This window comes from Macadamia integrifolia, chromosome 5, assembly GCF_013358625.1.
Source record: "Macadamia integrifolia cultivar HAES 741 chromosome 5, SCU_Mint_v3, whole genome shotgun sequence".
Taxonomy (NCBI): Eukaryota; Viridiplantae; Streptophyta; class Magnoliopsida; order Proteales; family Proteaceae; genus Macadamia; species Macadamia integrifolia.
In genome coordinates, this window is record NC_056561.1 from 18,067,025 (window position 1) to 18,092,458 (window position 25,434).

Consider the following 25,434-nt stretch of genomic DNA (forward strand, 5'->3'; position numbering starts at 1 on the left):
TAAAGACGGGTATCACAAATTTTAGAGGTAGCTCGGCATCTATTAGTTCGTCGGATAGTGCATTATGGGCCGGAGTTATAGTTATGTCGGTCGGGTGCCTTTGCCTCTGCATTCCTTCTACTTGCTCAGTGAGGCGCTGGATGTGGCTCTCCAGGTCGTCCCTTCTCACCTCAGCTGCCCTTTCGCCTCTTATGGGACTTCTTCCTCGGCCTTAGTGACCACCAGGCCGATCCTGGCCTTGCCGTGGTGCACCATTGGTCGGCCTGATGGGCGAGGTCTGACCCCCATAGGGTTGATCTTGAGGTTATTCTCTGTGCGGACGCACGCCTCTAGTGAGTCTTTGAGGTGACAAATGGCGTCTTCCTACCCGGGGTGGAGATCTATGGGCAACATATGTCTTTGGACTTCGGTGACGCATGGAATAACGAGCTCTTTCGTTCTTGGCAGGAACGGGACCTTGCCTGTGCCCCTCGGTAGGAGAGAGGGGTGGTACCGAGTGAACAATGCTTGACGTTCTGGATGACCCCCTCCTTGCTGTTGATTGAGGGGTGACACTGTTGTCAGGAGATTCATCGTTGATTTGTCTGCCCGGAACAGGCCTAGGCGGCTTACCTGAACTAGTCCGTGGCACTAGAAGTGCCGAGCCGAACTAACGTATAAAGTTCCACACCAGTACGTTTGTTGCTAACACCTATAGCTGCAGGCTCTGCATCTGCTCTTCCATGTTTGGGTGAGTTACCCGAGATGATGGGACAAGGCGAGATAGCTGAGGGTTCTGCTCGCATTGATCCCCCTCTCCTTGGGCAACTTGCGCATCATGCCTAGTTTGCCAGGGTCCTTGTGGAGGGGTCTCTGCAGGGACATTCTCCTGCTCTGCCATTGGTGGTGAATGGGGACATCCAAGTGGTAACTCGCGGGTGAATTTTACTCGTGTTGTCGTAGAAGAAACGACCTTCTCACTCCTTAATTGCATTGGTCCAAGGTAATTTTTTGTAATTGTTCCCACGGATGACGCCAATCTGATGTGGCAAAAATTGACCAGATCTTCCCTGTAGTTCCTGGTGCTTTGGTCGACCTGCACAGAAGAGATGACAGGGGAGAACTGGGCTGACCCGACGGGGGACTCTCTGATGCTTAAGTCAGATCTTTCCACAACAGATGCTCAAGAGAGTTTTTTCAGTGAAAGAAGTGATTGATCGATCTCCCATGATGGAGGCTTACCTTGGTATTTATAGGCTGCTGATGGAGAGACAAGGAGGGGCGTTTGTGGAGAGTCCAGTTTAGGCATAGAGTCTTTGAGGGGAGTGGCACTGTGATTCTGGGAATATTTCGGGTTCTAGGGCATATTTTGGGAATATTCTCCATTGATCTCGGATGTGCAAATCGTGAGAGGGGTGGACGCCTCTGATGACGTGTAGTGGATAGAGTCTTGCCCCCATGATCAGGGATCACGTCCCTTGAATGTAGGAGTATGTGCACACGATTCTAGGTGCATTACTTGACTGTGCCGAGCCGAGGTGACAGATTGGTCGAGCCGAGGGAACTGGTAGCACGGCCTGATGGAGGGCCGAGGTGGCAGCATGGCTTGATGGAGGGCCGAGGTGACAGCACGGTCTGATGGAGGGCTGAGGTAGTGGGTCAGCCCTGTTCAGGTTTGCATACACGCTTCAGCCATGCTGAGGAAGGAGACATATTTTGCCTCATCAGTACCCAAATGGTTATTGTTTATAACCCATAGTCTATTATTATAACAAATTATTCATAAATAGATAATACATATAAAAATAAAAGTAATTTACCCTTTCCCTTGTACTTTGCTCTTATTACTCCCTCTGTGTTTTTGGAAATTACATCCACCTCCCTTGTCATATGACGTTATTAGTGTGGTGTTAGTTTTGAATTGTAAAAGACGATTTTTGCATTTCGTAATTCAACTATAATTCAAATACCTAGTCTACCCCTATGTTTCTTCTCAAACCATTTTCCCCCAAATTGAAAAGAGATTGGAGTAGTGAAAACCTAACGTATCAACTGAATGAGCTATTAACCATCTTCTACAAAGGTGAGTTGGTGATAAGGTGATAGGCGATAGGGACATGCGACATCTACAGGCGATGGCAACGGCGCCGATGTGGTGCTTTGGATGTGTTGAACCAGATGAAATTGGATGGGATCAAGCCTGACATCGATTGTTATACCACGGTTCTAAACATGGATGTTAATTTTGAGCCTATCGGGAGGCCCAACTAATCTCGGTATGTTTATGGGCCGACTTGGAGCCTGACACATTTATTAAGCCGGCGTTCATGGAGTAGGTAGGTAGCCCATCGGGTCCCAACCGAACCGACTCGTTGTAACCCAACCAAGCCTGACCCTTTTATTAAAGAACAATCATAATTTCATATTATTTCTCTTTTTTATTAAAGATTTGCATTACCTTTTATTATAATGATTTTTTGTGTAAAACTACTGTGGTTTTAATGTTCAAATGGAACAATTCTAGGCTTTCAACCCATTTAAAAAAAGAATTTTAGAGTGACACGTTTAGAACTCGTTTAGACTTAAGTAAATGTCAGCATTTGAGGTACATTCTTGTAACAGAGATTGACGGTAAAAGACCTGAATATAATTTGGTATTAAATAAGGGGTATTCTTATAATACTAGCATTTTCTAAGGGTGCGTTATAAATTACCCTTGATAAGGGCTTTAAGACATCCGAGACAAATAGATTTAAAGTGAATCATATCCATCCAAGTCGCATCCGTTTCAAAAGCTTGCGATCCACCTTGCTCGGCTCGCCACGGAGCGAGTCGGATTTTCCGACCTCGAAAACAGTTCGCAGGGTTTTGCCTTTGCCAGCCTCATTTGAGGGTTTAAGCCTTCAAGCTAAAGCAGAAACGAAGTATAGCAAAGCCATCGTCAATGGCTTCATCCATGGGTTCTTTATCAAGAAGATTCTCTCTTTCTCTTATCTCCGCCAAAAGATCCCCCAAGAGCTCCATGAAATTCTGTACAAATATCACCTCCAACGAAGATCTTGACGATGACGATTCCAGTATTAGTCAGGACGGGAGCTCAGCATCGTCATCAACCTCATCTTCCCCAACGAACTCAAACCAACACCAGAAACGATTCTTTCAAAGGCCACTAGAGAACGGCTTGGATGTTGGTGTCTACAAGGTGCATTCATCAAAACTATTAGGGTTTCTCTCTCTTGTCAAGGTAAATTAAAATTTTTTTTTTCCCCTTATTGATGGTTGGTGACTTGGTATCCCTTTTTTGTTGCGCAGGCGATTTTGATTGGGCAAGTTGGGCAGCATCCAATTCAGAAGCGATTGAGGAGCGGTAGGCCTGTGACACTGTTTTCGCTCGGGACTGGTGGGATTCGAAACAACCGGAGGCCGTTTGATAACGAAGAGCCCAGAGAGTATGCTAATAGGTGCGCTGTTCAATGGCATCGAGTTGCAGTGTACCCAGAGAGATTGGGAGGGCTTGCCATGAAGCAAGTCAAACCCGGGTGAGAACTCTGAAGCATCGTTTGTGTTCTTTGATTTGCTTGCTGTGTTCATTTCGTTGAATCGTTAGTGATGGAGTTCTGTAATTTTTGGATTGAAACCTATGTGATATGATTATGGGTTTCTCTTCTGCATGATTTATTCTGACAGGTAAATTAAAGCCGAGGAAAGAGCAAATGAAACGCCTCTTCATTCTTGATCTAATTCCAGTTATAATGTAGACTATGTTTCTTTTGTTTTAACGAAGGTCCCTATGCCAATGATGCAAATGGATTTGCCTAACTTTGTGTTGAACAAATTGAATGTCAAATTTATGCAGTAATACTGTCTTGTGGATTTTATTTTGTTTTCCGATTAACCATCATTTTGTGAAAGCTGGTAAGCTCCAAGGAAGGTCACGCTGATCATTTTAGGATTCAAAATTTGTACTGTAGCTAAGACTACGTGGGGAGGTTTCTTCTAGTTTGTGACCTCAATTGTTTCGGTGGAACATGGGTTTATTGTGGAGAATAGCCTTTTCATATCCATGCTAAGCATGCACAACTTCATGAAGCCTTATCACTACTACTTTGTGGTGGAAATGTGAATCTTCTTTGGGATTGCCAGTCTACATATTTTATTAACTTGTTGTACCCATGTCACAATTAAGGCTCAATAATGCTATTCTATACTTATTTCATGCTGACTGAATTTTATCTCAGTGAAACATCTACTGGCAAGTATATCAAACAGAAAGGGCATTAATGCTTGGAAGTCAGTTGACTCAAACTCCTCCTCATAGACTGAAGACAGCGATGGCTACTATCCACAGTATATAAACTGTTTCTGGAACTTTGCATCTACTTGTGTTTCAACTTGGTCCCCATCTTTTTTATTTTTATTTTTGCTATGTTCCTGTGGTTTTTTTATAAAGATATTTTGCCTTGCTACTCAGTTAAGTGGTTTTCTCATTTGAACTATGGTAATTAGGACTAGGATGGGGAGTCTAACCAAGTCTCAACTACAGGAACTTTTAATCAAAGAACACCCAAGCAACCATAAAATAACTCAACAGAAAAAATCAACAAGGCAGAATTACTCAAGCACAGATCACTAAAAGACGAAAATATGAAGATTTTAGATAACTCACAATTGGATGGTCAGAATCAGCCAATAATTGGGTTGAGTCTTACCCAGGTGGGAAGGGATGATCAACCAGAATTAGGGCTCAAACCAATTGCCAGAAGTGCTTCAGTGGACAGAGAACCGATTGTAACTCTAGGGAAAAATTATGGGTAGAAGTAGAGTTTGAGTACCTGATTTGTTTGAACAATAACAAACCTTTGAAAAGAAGACTTTGAAAGAGAAAAGGAACACTTGAAGAGGAACCTCTTGGGCTTCACACCGCAAAGAGTCAATTGGATCAAACACCAATTCCTTTAGCCTTGATCAAACACAAGACCACCACTTTGATCACGCACAAAGCAAACTCAAAAGAGCAACAACAACATTGTTTTTTCATTCATAAAATCGTTCTTGGCTTAGGAGCCTCCTCTTCTTATTTATAATGTTGATGGGGGAGGGCATTACAAAATAGAAGGTTCCTCAAAAAGAAAACCAAATATTCTCCTAATACAATAGTTACTAAAAACTGAAATTAGAAACTAGTTGAAAAATGAAACTAACTACTAATGACTTGACTCAATTTATAACTTGACTCCTAAGTAAACAAATATAACTCAAATCAAACCCAACTAAAAAGGAAATTAATGAAAATGGAAACTAACAAGTAATCCAGTATGCATCCTTAGAGCCCCTCTTTTAGACCCATAAAAATAAACTATTACACTCAAAACACATGGGATCAAAGGCCCAACATGTATGGAACCCAACCCTAGGCTTATTCCTAATAAAACAAGCCTATTTTGGTGATTAATCTGCATCATATGACCAAACCATCAAATAAGTGAATGAATGTCAAGATTCTGAGGTGGAAAATACAATCAGTTACATTAATTATTTGAATTAGGTTCTTGTTAGTGCTTCTCATCAATCTCTATCCTCATGTATACAGTTTATCTTGCCCATAGAGTTTAGATTTTATGTGAATGATTAAACTTATGGCTTCCCTTAATTAATATGCTTCAATATGACTTGATCTAATTTCACATGGATCTGGCTATTTGGCAAGGATGACTGTTAGGGGCTTTATCGGTGTGAAAGATAAGGCTTCTTATATTTGCTACTTTGCTTACTCGGATAGTTCAGCATGTTTCCTTGACTTACACTAATGATTGTGAAACACATGATTCCATTTTTTTGCTCATGATTTAGACTATTTGATTCTGGCTTTTGAGGCAGACGAACCCCATCTCAACTCACATTCTCAATCTTGCAGGTCTATCTTATATGTCGAGGGGAATTTGGAGACCAAAATATTTAGTGATCCAATAACAGGTCTCGTTAGGCGTCTTAGAGAGATTGCAATTCGTAGAGATGGTATATCCTTGGGTCTCTTCAACTTCCACTCTTTTGTTTCCCCGTGTTGAATGAGTTGTGACTTAAGTTTTAATTGAATATCCGGGTTGTTCTGAAATTGCTAGTTATCGACTTTGCTATTTTTCATTTTTGCATGTTAACATTTTGTATGCTCTGAAGCTCCTTTTGCTGATTCACGGGATGGAGGCATGTTCGCTGAAAATGAATGTATTAAATTGTTGTTATAACTAAAATCTCTGAAGTTCCTTCTAGTTATAGTTGAGTTGTTACATGGTTGTGCTGTTGTGCGGAATTCAAAGGGGTGGCTTAGCCACCTAGATGAGCATGCTACATCAATTTCAAAGGTCTTGACTGTCTCATATCAGGGGATAAGATTGAGAGAGCTTCAATCTTCATGCCCATGTTAAAGACTTAAAAGTGACTTGGGAAGTAGTAATGAGAAAAAAATGCTGTATGGCCTAAGCTTGATGACTAACATGACGTTAACTAACTAATTTAGCAGGGAACCAAACACTGTATGGTATATCTTCTGTATTTGGAGAGCTCTTACTTTTCTTGTTTTTTCCCTTATTTTAACTATATTACTGGCACTCACTCTACTATTATATATATATATATATATATATATTAAATTCCTTTGTTGAATGTGGTAGACTAGAAGTTTGGGAACTAGTCAAGGTTTTGAAAAAAATGTAAAATGTAATATTCTTGGAACTTTTCTCCTTGGTTGTGAATATTTAATTATTCTGAAAATATGGATAAGGTCATTTATATTTGATTGGAAAAGTGGAAATAGTACATAATAGTTGAAAACTACAATGACCTGGAAACTAATGCTTAACGGCTGCTGCAATGGAACCAATAGCTACTATGTGGAGGACATTATTCAGAAACACATTGCAGGGTCTATGGTCCTTTACTGTTAACCAGTTTTACATTTAGGGTACCATGAAGTCCATCAACTTCATCACCCTCAGCTTGGAATCCTGATCAGATTTTATGAATGTTCTTCTGCAAGCTTCTTGCAAATCATAAGTATTGGGATGAGCCTTGACAAACTGTAGTTTGGATTTCTTATATTATCTCAACAAACTGTTGTTTGGATTTCTTATATCATCTCAACAAACTGTTTGGATTTCTCATTGTGTCATTAAGGGAGGCTTGTGTTTTTGTGTAGATGGAGTGGTATGGTGAAAGTAGTTTACTTCTCAGTGTTGCAAAGCATTAGATAAAAGTTATAAATAAATAAAAGTAGTTTGCTCGAGTTCTAATTGCTTTTCTTGGTGCATCATTTATAGGTCGTGTTGTATTTCTCAGTAAAGATGGAGATGACAAGGAACCAACACAAATGGAGGACTTGAGAGGTGTGGGCTACTACTAAAATGAACGTTGGAAAATTCTTTGACATTGATTCGTCACTATTGAGGGCTAAGTACCACAAATGCAAAGACTCTTGCATTAAGCCAGATCTCAAAGAGTTTCCAAAAGTAGCTGCACGCAGCAATCCTTTGTACACATTATTTGTTTGAATACCTTCACAAAAAGACCACAAAATTCATTGTGTACTCTTCTGCCTTTTTTGATGTTCTGCATCTATTTCTACTTTGGAGTAAAGAGAAGAGGAGATGGGAAGAATCTTTTTTTGCTTTGGGAATCAAGTTTAAGATAGGATTATCAACAGAATCCATACATTGTGGGGACTTAAAAGGTGGAATAGATGAAGCCCTTAGTCTTAAATGTTTTTTTTTATTATTTTTTATGTGAAACCAATTTACTCCTGAATATGTTAGAAGATTTACTTAAATGAGTTGAGAATTGAAAATGATTTGAATCTGCAGCCAAGAAGTAGAAATTTCAAACAGTCCCCTCTACTGAGTACTGATCCTATGTCTACTTGGATTCTCGTACTCTTTTTGTTTCCCCCTTAATACAGAAAAGCTAACTTTTACCTTTCATTAACCCCTGTTAACCCTGCTTTCCTCCTCTTTTCTTCGACAATCCCCTCCGGTGCCACCCCACTCTCGCAGCTTCTTTCCGGCATCTGCCCCTGCCCCACCCTTTCTCCGTAACATCAACAGAGTGAAATTAAAGTTACAATGCTGATCAGAATATCCTGCAGGACTTTTCCAATTCAAAATGAACAACCAATCCCAAATGCCATTTCTTAACAAACAATCCTAGGTAACCACAACAAGAGTCGGAGACTAGGCTGTCAAATTTTCTAGTAATGCATTGTATATTTTTCTGAAGAATTTTTGTTAAAAAGGGAAGATAGAAAGGAGCTTTTCTACATAATATTCTACTTATTACCTTAATATTAGTAGCTGAATCTAAACTCCTCTCCGAAAGATAAACCTGTAAACTGTAAACCAATGTTGTAAACCGGAGTACAATACTAGGTATTCTATAGTCCAAGGGAGACGAGTGAATGACATCACTTCATTAAGTCTTATCTCCTCCCGGCCATGCAGAACATCTACAATGCCAGTAGGTATTCAGCGGGGGGAATAGATGTGGGGTTCCTTGGGTTCTATTTGAGCATGTATATTGGGTTCTGAAGCCTAAATATTTGAATATAGCTTTGATATAACCCTATTTTAGCATGACATAGATAGACCCTGCCTTGAGAATCTCCTATAATTGAATTCTATTTTTGTGGAAATTTTGTTTAGTCACCCTGTTATAGTCTTTTTATTCCTACCATAATGCTGAATATATAGGTAGAGGCGAAACCCTAGCCCATCCCTGAGACCTGATTGGCCATGGGTAGAGAACCAGGAAGAGGGAGATTGGAGAAATGGGGAAGGTTGCAACTTGCGGCGGCCTAACGGGTTTTGGGGAAAGGATATAAGAGAGTATTACATAGAGTTTCTCTGCAACTAAGATTAGTTCCTCAGGGTTTCTTAATTAATATTTTGCTTTATGAAAAAATAAGTTGCATATTCCATATATCAAAGGAAAAAAAAAATCTGGAATTAAATTAGGGTCGGGCTGGCCGGGTGGGCTAGGCTCAGCCCAAGGACTCAACCAGGGTCTGGGTCAGAGTTTTTCAATCCCAACTTGCCCTTAAGGCCATAAATCTAAGCACAGGTCCTGTTTAGGCTTAGGGCAGGCCATGGAGGGTTTGGGCTAACAAGGCCAAGCTTACACTCCTATATTTTGGTTTTGGGATTTTTGCATCCAATAAATCTCTCCGCTTTCAGCAGCCATTGCATAGGATTTGACTCAGTCTCCAATTCTTCATCCACCAATTATTACTAATTTTTTATCTATTTGTGACATGTCCCACTCTAATTCTACGGTTGAGACACAAATTTCCCTTCCAAACCCATCTTTCTCTTTGTACCAAGGGATATCATAGAAAAGGGAGGAAACGACTATGGTATTAATGGAATAATGGATGTTTTAAAGATTGGTGATGACCAACCGCTTCCTCAGTCCATTTTCTAAAGAAGAGAGTAATACCATTGTATAAAACATAAAAACGAAAACCTAAAACAATGCAAAATGGAATGGAAATATCAGACAATCATACAATTCAAGAATTTTTGTGGTCAAATAAGATTCCTTACGGGTCATGATGCTTTCCAAATTATAATCATGCAATTCTTGTGCAATTCTCTGTGCACGTGACACCTGTACATTTTCAAAATCCAACAGTTACAAAAATTTAAGGCATTTGAGGGGTTAAAATAGATTTATATTCTAAAAAACTTCTACAACCATTAGATTTTGAAAATGTACAGGTGTTGCGTGCACAAAGAGAATTGCATAATTAAGAATTGGAGAGAATCTAAATCCTCATATCTCCGATGAGATGAAATATGCTTCAATATCAGTAGAGAATAGAATAATATGCAATCATCCACACATCTCTCTTAGATTACAGAGAATAGCAAAACCTACATAAGCACATATTACCTAAATACCAATGTAGCTCCATAAAGAATTTCTCTAGTACGGCCACTCCCAACTACCCAACCCCCTGCCATGAATCCACTAGTTTGTTGAGAACCCAATAACAAAGATAATGTGTAAGGTGAGCCAATTCTTCCAAGCCTCTTAACTGTACTTTGAAATCAACCCACAAATGCAAGCAATGGAATACATACACCGTAGCCCCAACACATTATTCCTAACATGAGGTTTCTATTTCATGAAAGACATAATTCGAGTGGGGAAATATATGTTTTCCAAGATTCTATTTTAATTTGTCTTACCACGTCAGCCAAGCTACAGCAGTGACTCAGTGAGTGGATTGGCTTCAGATCTTTCTTATCCACAATCTCTCTCTCTCTCTCTCTAAGAGGAAGAAGCAGATTGACAGTTGAAGAGGCAGAGAACCCAACTAGCACTTGAAAATGTGGCAAAATCCACAAAGTCTGCAATCATCAGCATCATCATCATCATCCTATCGAATCCTTGAAACCCCACCATGGTTACCACTGCGTCGTCCACAGATCCAGGTCATCTCAATGCATCATTCTACTACACCCACATCTACATCTCCTCCCACATCCAAACAACACTGCAGGCTCTCTCGCAGGGACATAGCAATTCGCAGTGGCTCTTCCTCACTTCTTCTCTTGTGGACTCAAACCATTGAACCATTCTTGCCATCTATGGCATGGGCTGAAGATAATCCTTCTGAAGGTAACCCTTCTGAAGATAACCCTTCAATTGCTAATCAAGGAGAAAGTAATTTGAAAATCAATGGCTGCAAGGACAGAACCCCTACACAGCGGGCCTTCATCGATGTTTCCATCGATGGACAGCCAATGGGACGCATTGTAATTGGACTTTATGGGGCTGATGTACCTACAGGTACCACCAGGTTTTCCAAACTTGTAAGTGGAGCTGCAGGTATCAGTTACAGGAGAAAGGAGTTTGTTAAGATCATGCCCAACTACATTCAGCATGGAGGGTTAAGATCATATGGTGTGGATGTTGAACTTGCAAAGAATACTGGTAGTGAAATGGCTGTAGATAGTCTCCTCAATGAATGGGAGAGGGTGTATAAGGAATGTCCAGGGACCAAGAATTTGGCTAGGTCTGTGAGCATTGTAGTCAGGGATCCATCAAAACCACCACCAAAGTTGAAGCTCATTGCGCGGAAAGGGAAATTAGAGATTGATCAAGAGGAAGTTGGGGTTGATCCTAATGGGACTGAGTTTGTGATCACCACTAGAGATGCTCCAGAACTTGATGCCTCTTCACTGGTTGTTGGCAGAGTCTTAGATGGGATGGATGTTGTGGAGAGAATAGCTGGTGTGAAGACTGTGCAAGAGAACACTGGCTCCCCCTACTTCAGGTGACAATTGAAAAATTTCTAATCATTTTTTATTGTGATAAAATTCTTTCCAAGTCCAAATTGAAAGAAAATCTCTTCTCTTCACTTGTTTGGTAAGCAGGGTGGCCAAGTTGATTGGAGATAAGAGAGCTGTTGTTGCAGAGAGAGGCTTCAATCGACCATATGCGAAGATTGTTGTCACTAATTGTGGCTTAATTGATTAAGCATTCCAATCTTACATTTTTTTTTTCTCAGTACTCTATTTTTTTTTTTTTTTTTTTTTGAGAGAGGAGAGTGAGAGAGAGAGAGAGAGAGAGAGAGAGAGAGAGGTCTGTGATGCAGAATGGCATAGCTGTTGAGATTACAAAACCAAGCAGAATAATACATTGTCTCACATTGCTTTCATTACATTAGACACTGGAGATGGGTTTCACGAGGCAGGAAATGCAGCAATCTATAAAAGCCAAGACTGCTCCATCAATAGCACACACTTGGTCTCCAGCCACCATCACTTAAGTATAGTTTTTTTACACTAAAGGATAGTGTCTGACCTATGAAGATCCATGTTGATCTCACCCTGCAAAACTGATCACTTATTCTCAATAACTTTAGCTTGATTCATGAGAAGTCTTTATTTTATTTGGATACAGAGACATGAAAATCATTGGACCGACGCAATGGGATCATCAGCCTGTCAGAAAAAAAAAGAAAGGAAGAAGATAGAGACTGCAAGAAAATGTTGAGAAGGCTCTTTGCCATGACCTAGAGCGGACAGTGTTTGTTGTCATCCAGGTGCAGTGCAACACTTGAAAAAATCCACGGGCAAAAATGTCTGTGCTGTCTAATTGTCAAACTTCAAATGTTGGTCTAGTTGTGCCTGCATAAGATCCTTCTCTGCAGTAGTAAGAGAGCCAAAGTTATCACCCTCATAAATAAACAGAAACAACCATAAAGTAAAAAATCACATAAATTTAAGTAGCAAGCATCCCTCAAATGTTGTGATCATAAATAACTACAACAGGAGTTACTTGCAGCCATCAAACTGACATCAATATTGTAAATGAAGATGGTGCATTTGGTGCTCAAATAATTGATGGGATCATGGCTAAATACAGTTATGAGTCTCTTCTTGGGCAAGCTTCTTAGTCCTCCCCTGTGACTGCTGTGAGTCAGAAGAGCTCCTTGGTAAGTACAATTCTTCATTGGAACTGCAACCTTGGATAAATTAGACAATTTAACTCTTGGTATTGAGAGGCTGGTATCTTTCTAATATTTGCTTTATGTACCTTCTTATGTAGTTTATTTCAACTTTATTTAAAACAATCACTAAATTTTATTGCAAAATCAATTGACAATGGGTACAAAATCAATGTTACAAAAACAAGGCCAAAGGCCAGAACTTTTGGGCGAAAAAAAATACTCAATAAAATAGCTACCCATATACATGGATTTGCCTATCCACCCCCCTAGCTAGCTCATCGTCAAATGAAGTTGCTGATTTCTTTCTCCATAAGAAGGAAAAGTTTCCCCTTGAGCTGAGGGACATTGCTTTCCTTATAAGATGAAGTTATCTCCATGATCCTCCACTAGATTTCATTCAACTAAGGACAAAAGTGGAGCCTTCTTCAGTCAGATGAACTACCCAACTATGGGATAATAAACCTTCCAAACCTGTAATTACTGCCTCCAACTCTGCCATTGTAGAATCACCAACACCAATGGACCCCATGAACACCGTAACTACATGACCTACATGATTCTAAATGCTCCTCCAATGCCGTCTGGTACAGAATTACCCAAGGATGCACAACTAAGGTTTAGTTTGGTGATGCTAGGAGAAAGGGGGAGGGAGTTCAGAATCCACAAATGCTGGACCTGCACAGGAATCAACAACAAAGGAGCACAGTATGTCTTAAGACGTAATATATAAGGAACTCCACCAAAAGCCTCCACATGTACTAGCCTATCTAGTGATCCTTAGCATGATAAAGGAAAATTCGAATTTTCCAGAATCATGCTGAGCCTGCCTGCAAGGTAATTTCAGGGGCTAAGGTTTTTCTATCTTTTAGGGTTTCTAATGGTTTATAAATCAATGGGAGAGCATATGTAATACGAAATATTACTTGTGTTTTGTATAGGTCTTGCGTCTTCGTATGATATACTAAGTCTCACTCACTCTCTCTCTCTCTCTCTGTGTATCTTTTCGGGTTGTCTTTTTCTGTTTAAAGAATTCAATTCCTTGTCAAAGTAATTGAATTTAAAAAGAACCAGGAGGAATGGTGAGAAATAGGAAGGGCAGAAAATTGTAGGACTCTCCATTGAATTCATGAATTAGGCAACATGAGTGGATAAACATCAGTTCTTGCCTCAATGTCATTTTGGGAATGAAACCCACATCTTAAATGATCACAAAGAACTAATTGTTGAGTGGTGGAGGTTGTTGGAACCACAACCAGAACAGGAATCTTTTGTTTGAGACTGGTTCAATGGGAACTTGAATACTGCATTTTTGTCACATGTAAGTGCCGCTTACCTTTTATTACTGTTTTTTCTGTTAAATTTTGACCATCCATTTAGGACATGATGGGCACTTTCTGGTGCTGCTCAATTTGGAGCCTGACATTTTCCCTATGTAATCTGGTTTCTTGTTGGCTGCAAATTTTAGGTGTATGCTCTTGACTGCACCATAATGTTGTGAGTTTAGCAACTAAATGTTGCTTCTTTTTCTTCTTCTTCTTTTTTTTTTTCCTAGAGCATGTTCCTACGCTTTTCTGATTAAATAATGAAAGGTCCATGGAGCATTTAATTGTGCCCCTATCTCCTGAGCATACAAGGATTGATATTTGAGAGTCAGCATGCTTCAGGAAATGGTTTAGTCAAATCTGTTTTCAAAGCCCAGAAGAGGAAAAGCCCTATTGAGTGGTTACTCTGCTAAAGATAGCTCCACTCTCTAATCACTGCAGCTTTCCATATCAGCAAATTCACTAACTATAACAAGCATAAGCTCTAACCAAAGTTACTCCATGTGAAGAGTTGCACCACGAAAGAGGTGGGGTTGAAAGAACAAACTACTTCAATCCTTTAAACTATAGTCTCTGGATGCCTAAATCTCCACTCTAAAGCAAGCCTACTGCAGTCAGACCAATCATCATTGCAAGCCTTGCAGCTTCTAGTGGCTTGTGAAGCTATACAAATAGCTTTGAACCTTTGAGACCTAAACCTATTCAGAGTAGACCAAGAAACCACTTAAACTGGTCCAATAGATAAAGAGTGATTCAGAATTCAGGATTTTATGAGGAACAATGGAGGTTTACCAGAGGTCCTAAAAGCAGCTTTGAATTTCTAACCAAAGGAAGTAATCCCCTAAGAAGGTGTAGTGGTCCATAACCTTGTCATATGTGAAACATTCCAAACTTTACTGCATCAATAACAACAAATTGGCCTCCTTTTTGCACACAGATCCATTTCCTAGAGTAGTTTTTCACATTACCTGACAAGCAAGGCAAAATCCTGTGTCCTGACCAGTCACCAACTAAAGGATTTACCCTACAATCTACTGTTTCCTAATCGGGGTGGAAGAAAGATATATGTGCTTGTCCAAGTCACCCATCCACTGGAGAGGACCATCTGAACTTTTAAAGTAAGCTTCTTCCTACTTCATTATGTTTTTCACCACCAGATTTATGGAGGTTTTACAGCCAGATTTTAAGCAATAGGAAAACGAAATGTGTAAACAGGAAAAGAATAAAGGTCTTACATTTCCCTTGTAATCTAAACCTATAATCACAAGAAGTATCAGAAGAATCATTTTATACCAGTAACTTCAAAACTAATGTTTGGACCTCTACACCTGGCTGGAACTCCTCGCCCTTTCATGGAATTTCCCATTACCACTGTGGAAACCTTGAATTTAAGTGTTCATATTTTGTTAGTCTCACACCAAAACGAAAGGGAAAATGGGGCAGGCCGCCATATGATACACAGTAAGGTGATGCAGATAGTGCTGTTGGCTTGTATTTGGGGTCCACATGGTACTCTAAGGGTGGATATGTGACACTAGGAAGTTATGAAGGAAATCCAAATGCTCATGTTAAAGACATATACTCATGCTTTCTAGAAGTTGCAGTGCATTATTAAGAAGTTTTTTATTCTGGTGCCCACACAAAATATTGTGAGTTAAGCAGTGCAGAAGGTATGGTCGGTCCAAGTTTACTTTGCGGGGTCGGTCCAAGTTTACTTTCTGGTGCCATGGAAGTTGTCACTTAAGAAGGATATTTTGAGAATTTGCTAATTTCCAGGGTCAGCATGCCAGCCAACAATGTAGGGTTTTTCATCCGTGTAAATGCATGAAAAGAGGGACACATCTTAGTGGATGGTGCTGCTGGTGAACAAGTATTGTATACTTGGGCGCTTGAGAGAACCATGTCAAAGGAACTTGGTAAAATGACCCCGTAACTTTGAGAGAAGGTAATGGGATTCTAACCACATAAGGATTCAGGTTTAGAAAACCAAAAAAATTCCAGAATCGCACAGATCAGATTGGAGAAATCCAATTAGAACAGTCAAAACGAGTTTAACCTGGACTGAACTCTGGTCGAAGGGTAGATATGGACAGAAGAACAATCCTGTAAAACTTGGTCAGGTCTTGAAATACGGAAGAATCCTACTGAGGGTAGAAATATTAACACAGAACTCCAGAACAGAAATTTGATATCAGAAATTTAGGTGTTCAGAACAAATCTACTTAATGGATTAAATAGGCAAGAATTACAGTATCTGAAAACTAGACAACTATCAGAAATTCAGAAAATTGGGAAGTAGACTAAAAGGATTCTTAGAAATCGATGGAAAGATAGGATTTTAAAATAAAAAACTGAAACAGAAGTTTTAGTAAAACCGTGGAGAAGGAAATGACTAATTGAATATGTTAAGTTTGTCTCGAATTCTTGACCCGTTTTGAAGAATGACCCGCTCCGACATATTTTGGTGGCAACCCGAATGGGAAGTTTTCTGAGGTATGTGATGGAAGTAGAGGGGTTCAACCCGCGACTTGGAGTATATAATGTACTATCGTCTTGTTGATCAAGTCATTGTAATTTGGAGAGTTTTTCGAGCTAGGGCTTCAAAGCGATTTTTCTCGCCGCTGCTTGGGTGTAATCTCTCTTCTACATAGTGAAACATCTTCTTCTTCGCCCGGATCTGTTGGCTGTTTGTTTTCGTCTTTATTGAAAAAAAAAAATTGAAACATAGAAGAAAAATCATGAGCAGGATAGAAAGTAAAAAAGAAAACTGATCTGAGAACCGATTGGAAGAACAAGATAAGAGAAGTATATGAATCAGGAATACCACCAGATCCTCAGGGTTGGCATCCCACCAAACACTAACTTAGAATCACCACCAGGTTTCTAATGAATCAGCATAGAGAGCTTTAAATCTCACAAAACCAAAAAGCAAAAGCAAATTTGTATTCATCAAATTCATGGGTAGGGTGTCCCTTCTATATGTTTAAATAAAACTATAAAAGACTTTAACAGGACTCAAATTAAGCCTAAAACTCCTCCAGGCAATTGCTTGCTATAAAGGTAGTCTTAACTGACTAAAACCCTGCAGAAAATAAAGGAAAACAGCTTAAAAAAGACTGGTCTCATGGAATCGCTAATCCAGCGAACTACTAACACTTAACAACAATTAAGGGATAAGACTCTAATTAAACCCCACAACTTAATTAATTAGTAAATCCCATATTCATTCCTTCTGCTTTATATTTTAGGCCCATTGCAGTGTCTTGTTACAATAAAAACATATTGGACCAAAGCACAATCTATAGAACTCAACATAAGGATTTTTTCCCACTAAAATAAGCTCAATTATGTGATATATTTGCATCAGAAAGGAATATAGGATGCTCTCCTATCTTTTGATTAGACAGTGTAGGATTTTCCCCTTACTGGTTTGGTTCATATTAGTGGCTTATGTAATCACAGGGAATCAGAAAGTCCCAGTTGTAACTGCACCTGGGCATGGCAGCAGTATTTCTACCCATTTTACTCCCAAAACTTGAGAATGAATAAGTTTTTTTTCTCCTTAAGTTTGGTGGTACCTCTATGGATTTGTAGGTAATCAGGTTCCCACTTCCTTTGTTCTTCTTTCTAATTTATTTTCTGTTATTATTAAAGCAGCTCATTCCTCCCACATGATCAATCAGTGTTTCCCTCCTATCCACCAAATCAACAACTAGCCTATCCACTCCCTCCATAACTACAAGGATCCTAGCCAATTGGTTGTTTTCCATACTCTTTAATTTGTCCCCTAGAAAACAGAACACAATTCAGCCCCTGTATCACTTCCCAACTACAACAGACCCTACTTCCTTTACTCTGTAATCTATTCCTAGCATCAGCTATACTGCCTCAATACCCTAACCAAAATTCTCTGTAGAACCTAAAGAAGCATTGAACTACTAAGCCTCTTACACTTCCACAAATAACAGCTAGTTTTTCTTTACTTCACATTGCCAGGAATTTATTAGAAACTCTTTTTGAACTACAAAGTGCTTGGGGAGCCCACTTCTACCGCAAAAGGTGGAGGAAACATCTAGTTCAAAGGGGACCCAACTCGACCTACAACTTTCATAAACATGCAGCTAATCAGTTAATACTTTTCAATGAAAATCGAGGAACTTGTTTTATTTCCCTTCCCTCTTCTTTGTCTGAGCTTTGACTCATTGCCTTGAGGAAGGAGAAAAGATCAAGATCCTCATAACTCATTAATCAGTATGTTTTCTCAGACATTATTCTTTTCCACATGATCCAAAGCATTCAAGCTACTGAAGATGGAACAATGATTACTTCCTCCCAACTCCCTGAGTATGAATTACAAATGAAGCAGATATGTCATAGCCTGTTGAGCCCTCAGTAACAATTCAAGGGTTGGAGCAGGAGTCCAAACACAACAAACTTCTGGAGCTCAAATTGGAACATGTAATGTGTAAATATGTGATGAAAAAATAGGTGTAATAGACCGTTCAGCCCTCAGTAACCGTTCATGGCTTGGCAAACACAATGGAGTTTCTGGAGCTAAAATTTGAAAAGCTCTAATGTCACAGACCACCTTTGGATATAGATGATGATGATGATGATATAGATGATGATCGAAGGCATCTTTAGCAGTTAGGTTAGATGTTAACGTTTATATAATTTTAGCATATAATTTATTCACCTGTATTCTGTTTTCCTCTAGACGTCTTCAACTGAAATGCATGGCTGTCTTTTCCATGGTTTGGTAACATAAGTATATGACGGCTCACCCAAAGAAATAAAGGGAATAAGAAAGAGGATAGATGGCAGAGATAAAGACAAGAGGGAGAGGGCCTGTTCATTTTCTCGTAAATCAAGGTCAAGTCAAAGCAGTAGACAAGTAGTAATAAAGATGTTCAATAGGGAGGGGGTGAAGAGGAAAAAGAATAAGATATTCAGGTTTTTCTACAGGACCAGTCATCGACAACCACAAAATGCAATTCAGGACCTTTAGAGAAATTTTTTGGCAGGGGTGTTGGGGGAGTAGATGAACATTGCATAAAAAAAGCCACAAATTTTTCAAGCTTGTAGATAGCAGTTATATTTATTGAATGATTACCTCTATTGACACTCTAAATATGCGGAATCTTTCAATCAGTACTTTCATAGTTCAAACTGCAATGTGAAATCAGCTTCTGTTCTTCCTGCATAACAGTTTCTGTTTGATCTACTGCCTGCTGGAAGATCAAGGGATTGCATTTGTGTTATGCTAAGCTAGAAGGTTAGCCTTAAAAAATCAAAATGAGATTCCCCACATTGTATTTTTTTTTTTTTTTTTTTTTTTTGGGGGGGGGGGAGGGGGTTGAATGAAAAAGCTGTTTTTTGGTTAAAGTAGTTCACCCTTCCTCTCAATACACACTAGATGGTAGATTTTGAGAATATAGTGCTGGGATGTTTGTTATTATACTTTTCTAGTCAAGGTTTTATGTGATAATTCTTCATAAGTGTTATCCTTAGTTGCCATTAGGTTGAAGAAGAGACCCATGGTGACAATATTTTAGTTGTCACCATAGTCCTTCACTTTCCCATAATACAACAACAACAACAACAACAACAATAACAATAACAACAACATACCCTTCTCCCAACTAAATGGGTCAGCCACATGGATCCTTGTGTCCAATCAGCTCTTTTTGAAGTCCTGCATGATACAAGGGTTCAGTGTATACTCCCAAACAAGGGATCAAATTCAAACTACCACTTGTGTGTGATTTTTCTTGCAATATAAAGGTTCGCATATGTTTATATAGGCTAAAATAAGTTTTTTAACCTTGATTTTGTCATAGTAGAGATATAGTCTTCCCCCCTCCCCCCTTGTGGGGTACATCATACATGGTTGATTGCAATATCATGCTACTAAACAAAACAATGAGCTAAAGACATATACACACTATCAGTAAAAACATACTAATATTAAAGACTTGAAAATGCAAGTAAAAATTTCTAGCAAAAAAATATACTCAGACACGTCAAGAAAAGGGACAGGTTGGCTATTACTCCCTCCATACTCCAAAGACAGTCCTCCTTCCCATTGTCCCAAATTAGTAATTACTTTTAATTGATTTTACTATATGACCTCTTGCATTGATTAACATAACTCTTTTGATAGATTCCAAACAATCAGTGGAAGGAGGGGAAAAATGGAAATTATGGCTGTTATTAACACAATAAATACCCCCCTTAAACTTTGTGCTTTTTCAAAGGTGTGGTCATTGTGGGACGGAGGGAGTATTTCACCCACGTTAAGAAACTATGAAGACAAATGAATCAAAAAATAAAGAAACAAGAATACTAGGAGATTGAAATATTGAAACTGACAAGCTCCCCACCCAAAACTAAAGTCATCACAAGAAGACCTACCAAGCTAGAGCGACATGAGATTCAACTACATTTAGCTGGGAAACAGTACACACAACAAATGGTTGTGAGAAATTTAAGGGTTGTGAGAAATTTAAGGGATTAGCCCTGGCTTAAAGCAGCAAGGATGAGAAAAAATGGCTTACCCAACACCTGGTCAGCAAAAATTTCATTATTGACCTTCGACACAAATGTCATCGATAAGCTGTTCCTAGCTTCTTCATTCCCAATAGTATCATTAGCATCTGCAACTTTAGTACAGGATTCTCTAATTGGTTATTCTAGAAATTTCTGCATATTCAACCAAGGTGTCACTTTGAATTGAATCTTAAGACCCATTTTCCAAACTTTCTACTGGAATTTTAACCCTGGAGTCACAGGATGTTCCAGTTGCCTAAACAGAACAAAGTCCTAACCCAAAAGAATCCCTTCCTTCTGAATACCTGTCACCATTGTTCTCAAATTCTCATTTCTAACTGTATCCTCCACCTTACTGGAGCTCTCATTCAAACATAATGAATGATCATCTATTTTAGACATAAAAGTTTGATCTCCATTGCTAGTGTATTTTGATGCTCCCATATCATGGCTGAACAACTTTTCCAGTGAGAGAATCATTGTGGTCATCTCCTTGCTGATATATTTTATTATTCTGTGAATCAGATCTAACTTTTTCTTGCTCTACAGATGACACTTCAGGCAAAACATGATCTCTTACATCTTAAGTAGTAGAAACCCAGCCCTTAAATGTCGGATGATAATAGGCTGAGAAACTGTCTCTGAAGTTCTGTTTTGTTGATGGAGAACCTCCAGCAATACTCAAATTTAATGCTTAAATTGTTGATATGATTACACTCAAATATGACTTTCCCCGTCTGATTCATTGGTTTTTGGGGCCACAGTGCTACTACTAGTGTTTCCGACAGAATTAGCTGTTTCATTTTGACCATAAAATTCTGTTGATCCAATTAAACTGAACAGTTCCAAAAGGCCATGAACTGTAGAGAAAGCCCATAGTCCAACTAGAAAGGCCAATGTAGCTAAGGTAGTGAAGCTATAATCTTTCCTATCATCTCACAGCTTAGCTACCCTCTTTAACTGTAAGTGAATTAGGGAAGCTTGCTGTTGAGTCACAGTAAGTGAGCTAGGGAAGTGAGTTGAGTTGGCTGTTGAGTAGGTAAACAGATGAGCCGTAGAGAGAGGGAACCAAACTCACTACCTTAGACCAAGCAGTCTTTTTTTTCCTTTGAAAACCAGTTGCTCCACTCCCTCCTTCAATACCAAAGCCTAAAGCCTAAGGCTATTCCTATTATGCCTTCCTTAAGCTTCCTATTCCTGGGAAGCTTTTTTTTCCTACTGGTGCCTACCAAAAAATTAGGCAGTCTTCATCCACCATGGTGACCTCATCAGAACCAGATTGTGAGTTGGTAGTAATGCCAGGAATCTGTCCACTTTCATGTTCTGGAGGAGGCTCAAAAGATTAGCAGTATTTGCCAATGGACTTGATCGGTTTTTGCAGTCTACGGCATAATGTAAGAAATAAGGTTCCATCCCATAAGCGGATGAGATTTGTGCCTCCAAATGCTACAGTTCTTAACATAACTAAATATATGAAGATGCAATTCAAGAATGTTTAAAAAATTCTTAATTTACAGAAAAAAAAAAAAAAAAAAAAAAAGGAAGAAGAAGAAGATTGTCCACAATCATAGGAAATCATGACACAAGAAAACATAAGTAACATTTCCCCCAAAAAAAGTAACATGTGCAAGTCTAATATTTAAGTCAGAATTTGAGAATAAAATATAAAACATTATTAAACATTGAACATTTCAATTGAAGAATATGATTGGACGTTAATTGAGAAAAAATCATGAAAACTGGTCGAGTAAGAGGTTGGACTCGACTTAGAAGGGCCAGAAGTAGAAACAATCCAGGAGTCATGCCTTTTTCTAATAAGTTTTGTTAAGATATGTACCACGATATGGGGAGTGTCCCTATCGTGGATGAGTTTTACTTCTTTACTTTAGTTTATTTCTTTCCCTAGTTATGATAGATCTCTACTTACTAATTAGGATAGACTTCCTATTTTATCTTGCTTGTGGCACAAGGACTTAGTTTCCTAGTTTGATTGTACTACTTTGGGTGTTAATAAATATTGATGGTAGGGGGGACTGAAAAATATACTTGGCTGCTCCCCTCTTGCAGTCTCTCTTCTCTTCTTCTCTTAGAACTCTTTCTTTCTTCTCTTACTCTTTTAAGTTACTGGTTACAGATCTTGGGTTTGTAACAATTTTCTATTAATGTACAAACATAAATTTTGATCTGTTGAAGTAATAGTCAATCATTATGAGGAACTTCTAAATTAAAAGTAATTACAATTCACTCAGAGGTTAAAACATTAATCAGAATTATTTTTTTGTCATAAAGATAAATAACAGCACTAATTCACAGATAGCCAAGCAACAAAGCAGAGTTGAGTCCAATATTTAAACCATTGTTAATTTTCATGAAGAGAATGTAACAAATTTCTGTAGTACCGTAGTTCTTTCTGGGTTCTCAGGTCATGTATTCCATTTAAAAACTGATAAGTGCAACATCGGATTTTATCAATTGTTTAATCAACTATTCTGATTTCTGATAACGATTGAGATATTATATTAATTAAAATATCAGACAATTTCAAATATTAGTAAAAATGGATTAAAAAAAAAAACTGAAAATATATTACTGCTATAGATGTTCAAATGAGTTCTTAAACAAGGTTCTTTGAGCAAAGCGCGTCAGAAAAGTGATTTATGCAGAGGAAAATCTGTCCAACGTGGGATCCACACGGTTTGCCAAAGATGAATTTCAAAGCTGGGGATTAACAAAAAAATAGAGAAGAGCTAAAAGTGGAACAAAAAAAATCCGGTAAAAATCATATGCTTCCTACAAGTTACATAAGCTTATTTTGAATATTTTAGTCGTAAGCCCAAATATGGTGTCTCTTAGGGTTGGTCCTTGGCATCCATAAACAATGTATGATAAAGTACACATGGGATTAAGACAAGTTTCCATAGGTTCCGTAGTTTGGGAATTATGGTCAGTCAACTTCAATTGTGTAGCAATGGAAGATGAAGAGAACAAGTTGTGGAAGATATCATCACAGTATCCACAAGTAATAGCACTCCTCATGATGGGTGTTTTTGAACTGTTTATGCATACTTCAAAGAGGAGGGCAGGCATATTGTAAATGGTTGATGTGCCTAAATTATCACTGGAATTGAAAATGAGAAGATTAAGATATTCGAACAAGTATTCAAACATTGGTTGAAGATTAAGATATGCCAAATCTTGTGCAAACTCATTTGCACTTCTTGGTTGCCATCTAAATTCAATGTCCACTCAAGATGCAAGCTGCTGGATTGGCTTTATTAGATAACTATAGCACCAAAGAACATCCTTTGAGTCTGTCATCCATCTAATCATGTTTGCTGGATCATCTTCCACAATTGAATGGAGGGATTGCTTCTGGCTGGTATGTCTCTCCTTAAGTCACAGGCTTAGATGTATATGCCTGTAAATCTTTCCCCAAGCCAGAGCCCTATCCTAAGTAGCACTCTTGTAACTTCCCTACCATCAAGGGAATTTATGAGATGGGTTAGAAACAACCACCCACTCATTATGCTGATGTGGTTTCAACAGAATAGATTCAATAATTCACATGACTTTGTATCAGATTGAGCACCATAGCATCATGAATACCTTGTTGCTGAGCCCAAGATGATGGAGAAGAAAATAGGAGTCGAGCTCTGCATGCCTCACAAGCAATGATGCCCATCTCTACATTAATCCAACCTCTCCCGGAACAGTTTACGGCACCTACTACCTGCATATATATAGGCTCATGATAACCATGCATAAAAAAAAATTAGCTTGAAGAAATTAATGATAAAAATAACCTTGAAATAAGAAAGTCTTAAGCACACACCATTCCCAAGTGAAAGGCATGCAGTATATCACTCCAAAAGAAGGGGGAAAAAGCAGACTTGCTGTAACCAGTTATTCTATAATGAAAATGAAGTTGAGGGGTTAAGTCTTTGCCATTTCAATTCTGGCCACCTCTCAGTTAAGGGGTTAAAATGAAAAAATGCAAGGTTATTGAAACTCTGATACACAACTTCCACCTCAAAAAATGCTTATAAGAAGAAACAGAGATTCAATCCCAAAACTTCAATTGACAAGCCCGATAAGACGAATATATGAAGTTGAGATGCCTAAACATTTGAAGCAAATGCACTTGCAATGAAGTGCCTTCCATCGCTTGTGATTTAAGATAGCCATTGTAGATAGGACTTGAACGAAGGAACACTAGGGGAGAACTCTTTCGTCAGTAAAATTTTGCACCATTTTTGAGTTCCCAATTGGCTCCCATACGAATATGGTTACAAAATCAAATTCAAATCATCAAGAAAGTACCATAGATTCATAGGTGATCATCAATCAATATTTAAATAAATAGATATATAAATAATAGCAATTTGATCTTTCTAGTGATGTATCCAGCCAATTTGATTTCTGCGCTTAATAAACAATAAGATATTAAGAGCAGAGACTGAAGAGGATGAGAATGGAAGGAATGCTGCAATCGAACCTTGGATTTTCCGAACCATATCATCGACTTGAAGGTAGCTAAACCTCTTCATGGGATCCCCTCGATCTCATAGTCTGCACAACGGAGCTTGGATTGACTCAACAGACAACATCCCCTTCCGAATTAGATTTCTTGGTCTTGGAGAATGGAAGAAGTGATTTTCCATTATCAAGTGGAATCCCTTATCCGATCCCTCCTTCATCGCTTCTGATTGTCTCTCAGTGTCTGCCTCAGTTCAACTCTTCCTTTATACTTTCTCTACCGGCATGGAAACCAGCTTAAGAGCTATGCAGCGAACCATACTGAGTCAATTCGGTTTCATAAACGATTCCTTATTCGGTTTTAAACTTTTGATTGGTATCGATTATTACGAAAACGAATATCAGTCAACGTCCAACACCTTTCCTTAACGTTTTCGGACATATTCTTGTTTATCCTTGTAACGAGAGAAGATGGGATTGAAATTGGATTAGATTGAAAATTACCACCTTACCCTCCATGAAAAAAAAAAAACTATCTATTTAATGGTCCAACGGAGCACCCTCATTGCCTCAGCTTGACTCAGATCATGCAACTAACAATCT

General features: G+C 38.7%; 2 protein-coding genes and 1 long non-coding RNA gene across 3 annotated transcripts; 2 read left to right on the forward strand and 1 right to left on the reverse strand.

Annotated features, from left to right (window-relative positions):
- The first annotated feature begins 2,772 nt into the window (after positions 1 to 2,772).
- Positions 2,773 to 7,639, forward strand: LOC122078644 (single-stranded DNA-binding protein, mitochondrial). Its single transcript, XM_042644728.1, has 4 exons — positions 2,773 to 3,181; positions 3,292 to 3,518; positions 5,894 to 5,994; positions 7,293 to 7,639. The coding sequence occupies exons 1-4, from the start codon at positions 2,924 to 2,926 to the stop codon at positions 7,373 to 7,375; spliced, it is 669 nt and encodes a 222-aa protein (XP_042500662.1). The 5' UTR covers positions 2,773 to 2,923; the 3' UTR covers positions 7,376 to 7,639.
- A 2,613-nt stretch (positions 7,640 to 10,252) lies between these two features.
- Positions 10,253 to 11,692, forward strand: LOC122079813 (peptidyl-prolyl cis-trans isomerase CYP26-2, chloroplastic). Its single transcript, XM_042646543.1, has 2 exons — positions 10,253 to 11,305; positions 11,406 to 11,692. The coding sequence occupies exons 1-2, from the start codon at positions 10,356 to 10,358 to the stop codon at positions 11,506 to 11,508; spliced, it is 1,053 nt and encodes a 350-aa protein (XP_042502477.1). The 5' UTR covers positions 10,253 to 10,355; the 3' UTR covers positions 11,509 to 11,692.
- Positions 11,585 to 25,139, reverse strand: LOC122079814. The gene is made up of 4 exons (XR_006140536.1): positions 24,851 to 25,139; positions 23,962 to 24,085; positions 19,438 to 19,501; positions 11,585 to 12,178 (listed from the first exon to the last, which is right to left on the reverse strand). It is a non-coding gene; the product is annotated as an uncharacterized LOC122079814 (long non-coding RNA).
- Positions 25,140 to 25,434: the final 295 nt, after the last annotated feature.

Coding starts and splice junctions, on each gene's coding strand:
- LOC122078644 (XM_042644728.1), top strand. CDS start 2,924: ATGGCTTCATCCATGGGTTCTTTATCAAGAAGATTCTCTCTTTCTCTT. Junction 3,182..3,291: donor TGGATGTTGGTGTCTACAAG/GTGCATTCATCA, acceptor TTTGTTGCGCAG/GCGATTTTGATTGGGCAAGT. Junction 3,519..5,893: donor ATGAAGCAAGTCAAACCCGG/GTGAGAACTCTG, acceptor TCAATCTTGCAG/GTCTATCTTATATGTCGAGG.
- LOC122079813 (XM_042646543.1), top strand. CDS start 10,356: ATGTGGCAAAATCCACAAAGTCTGCAATCATCAGCATCATCATCATCA. Junction 11,306..11,405: donor ACTGGCTCCCCCTACTTCAG/GTGACAATTGAA, acceptor TTTGGTAAGCAG/GGTGGCCAAGTTGATTGGAG.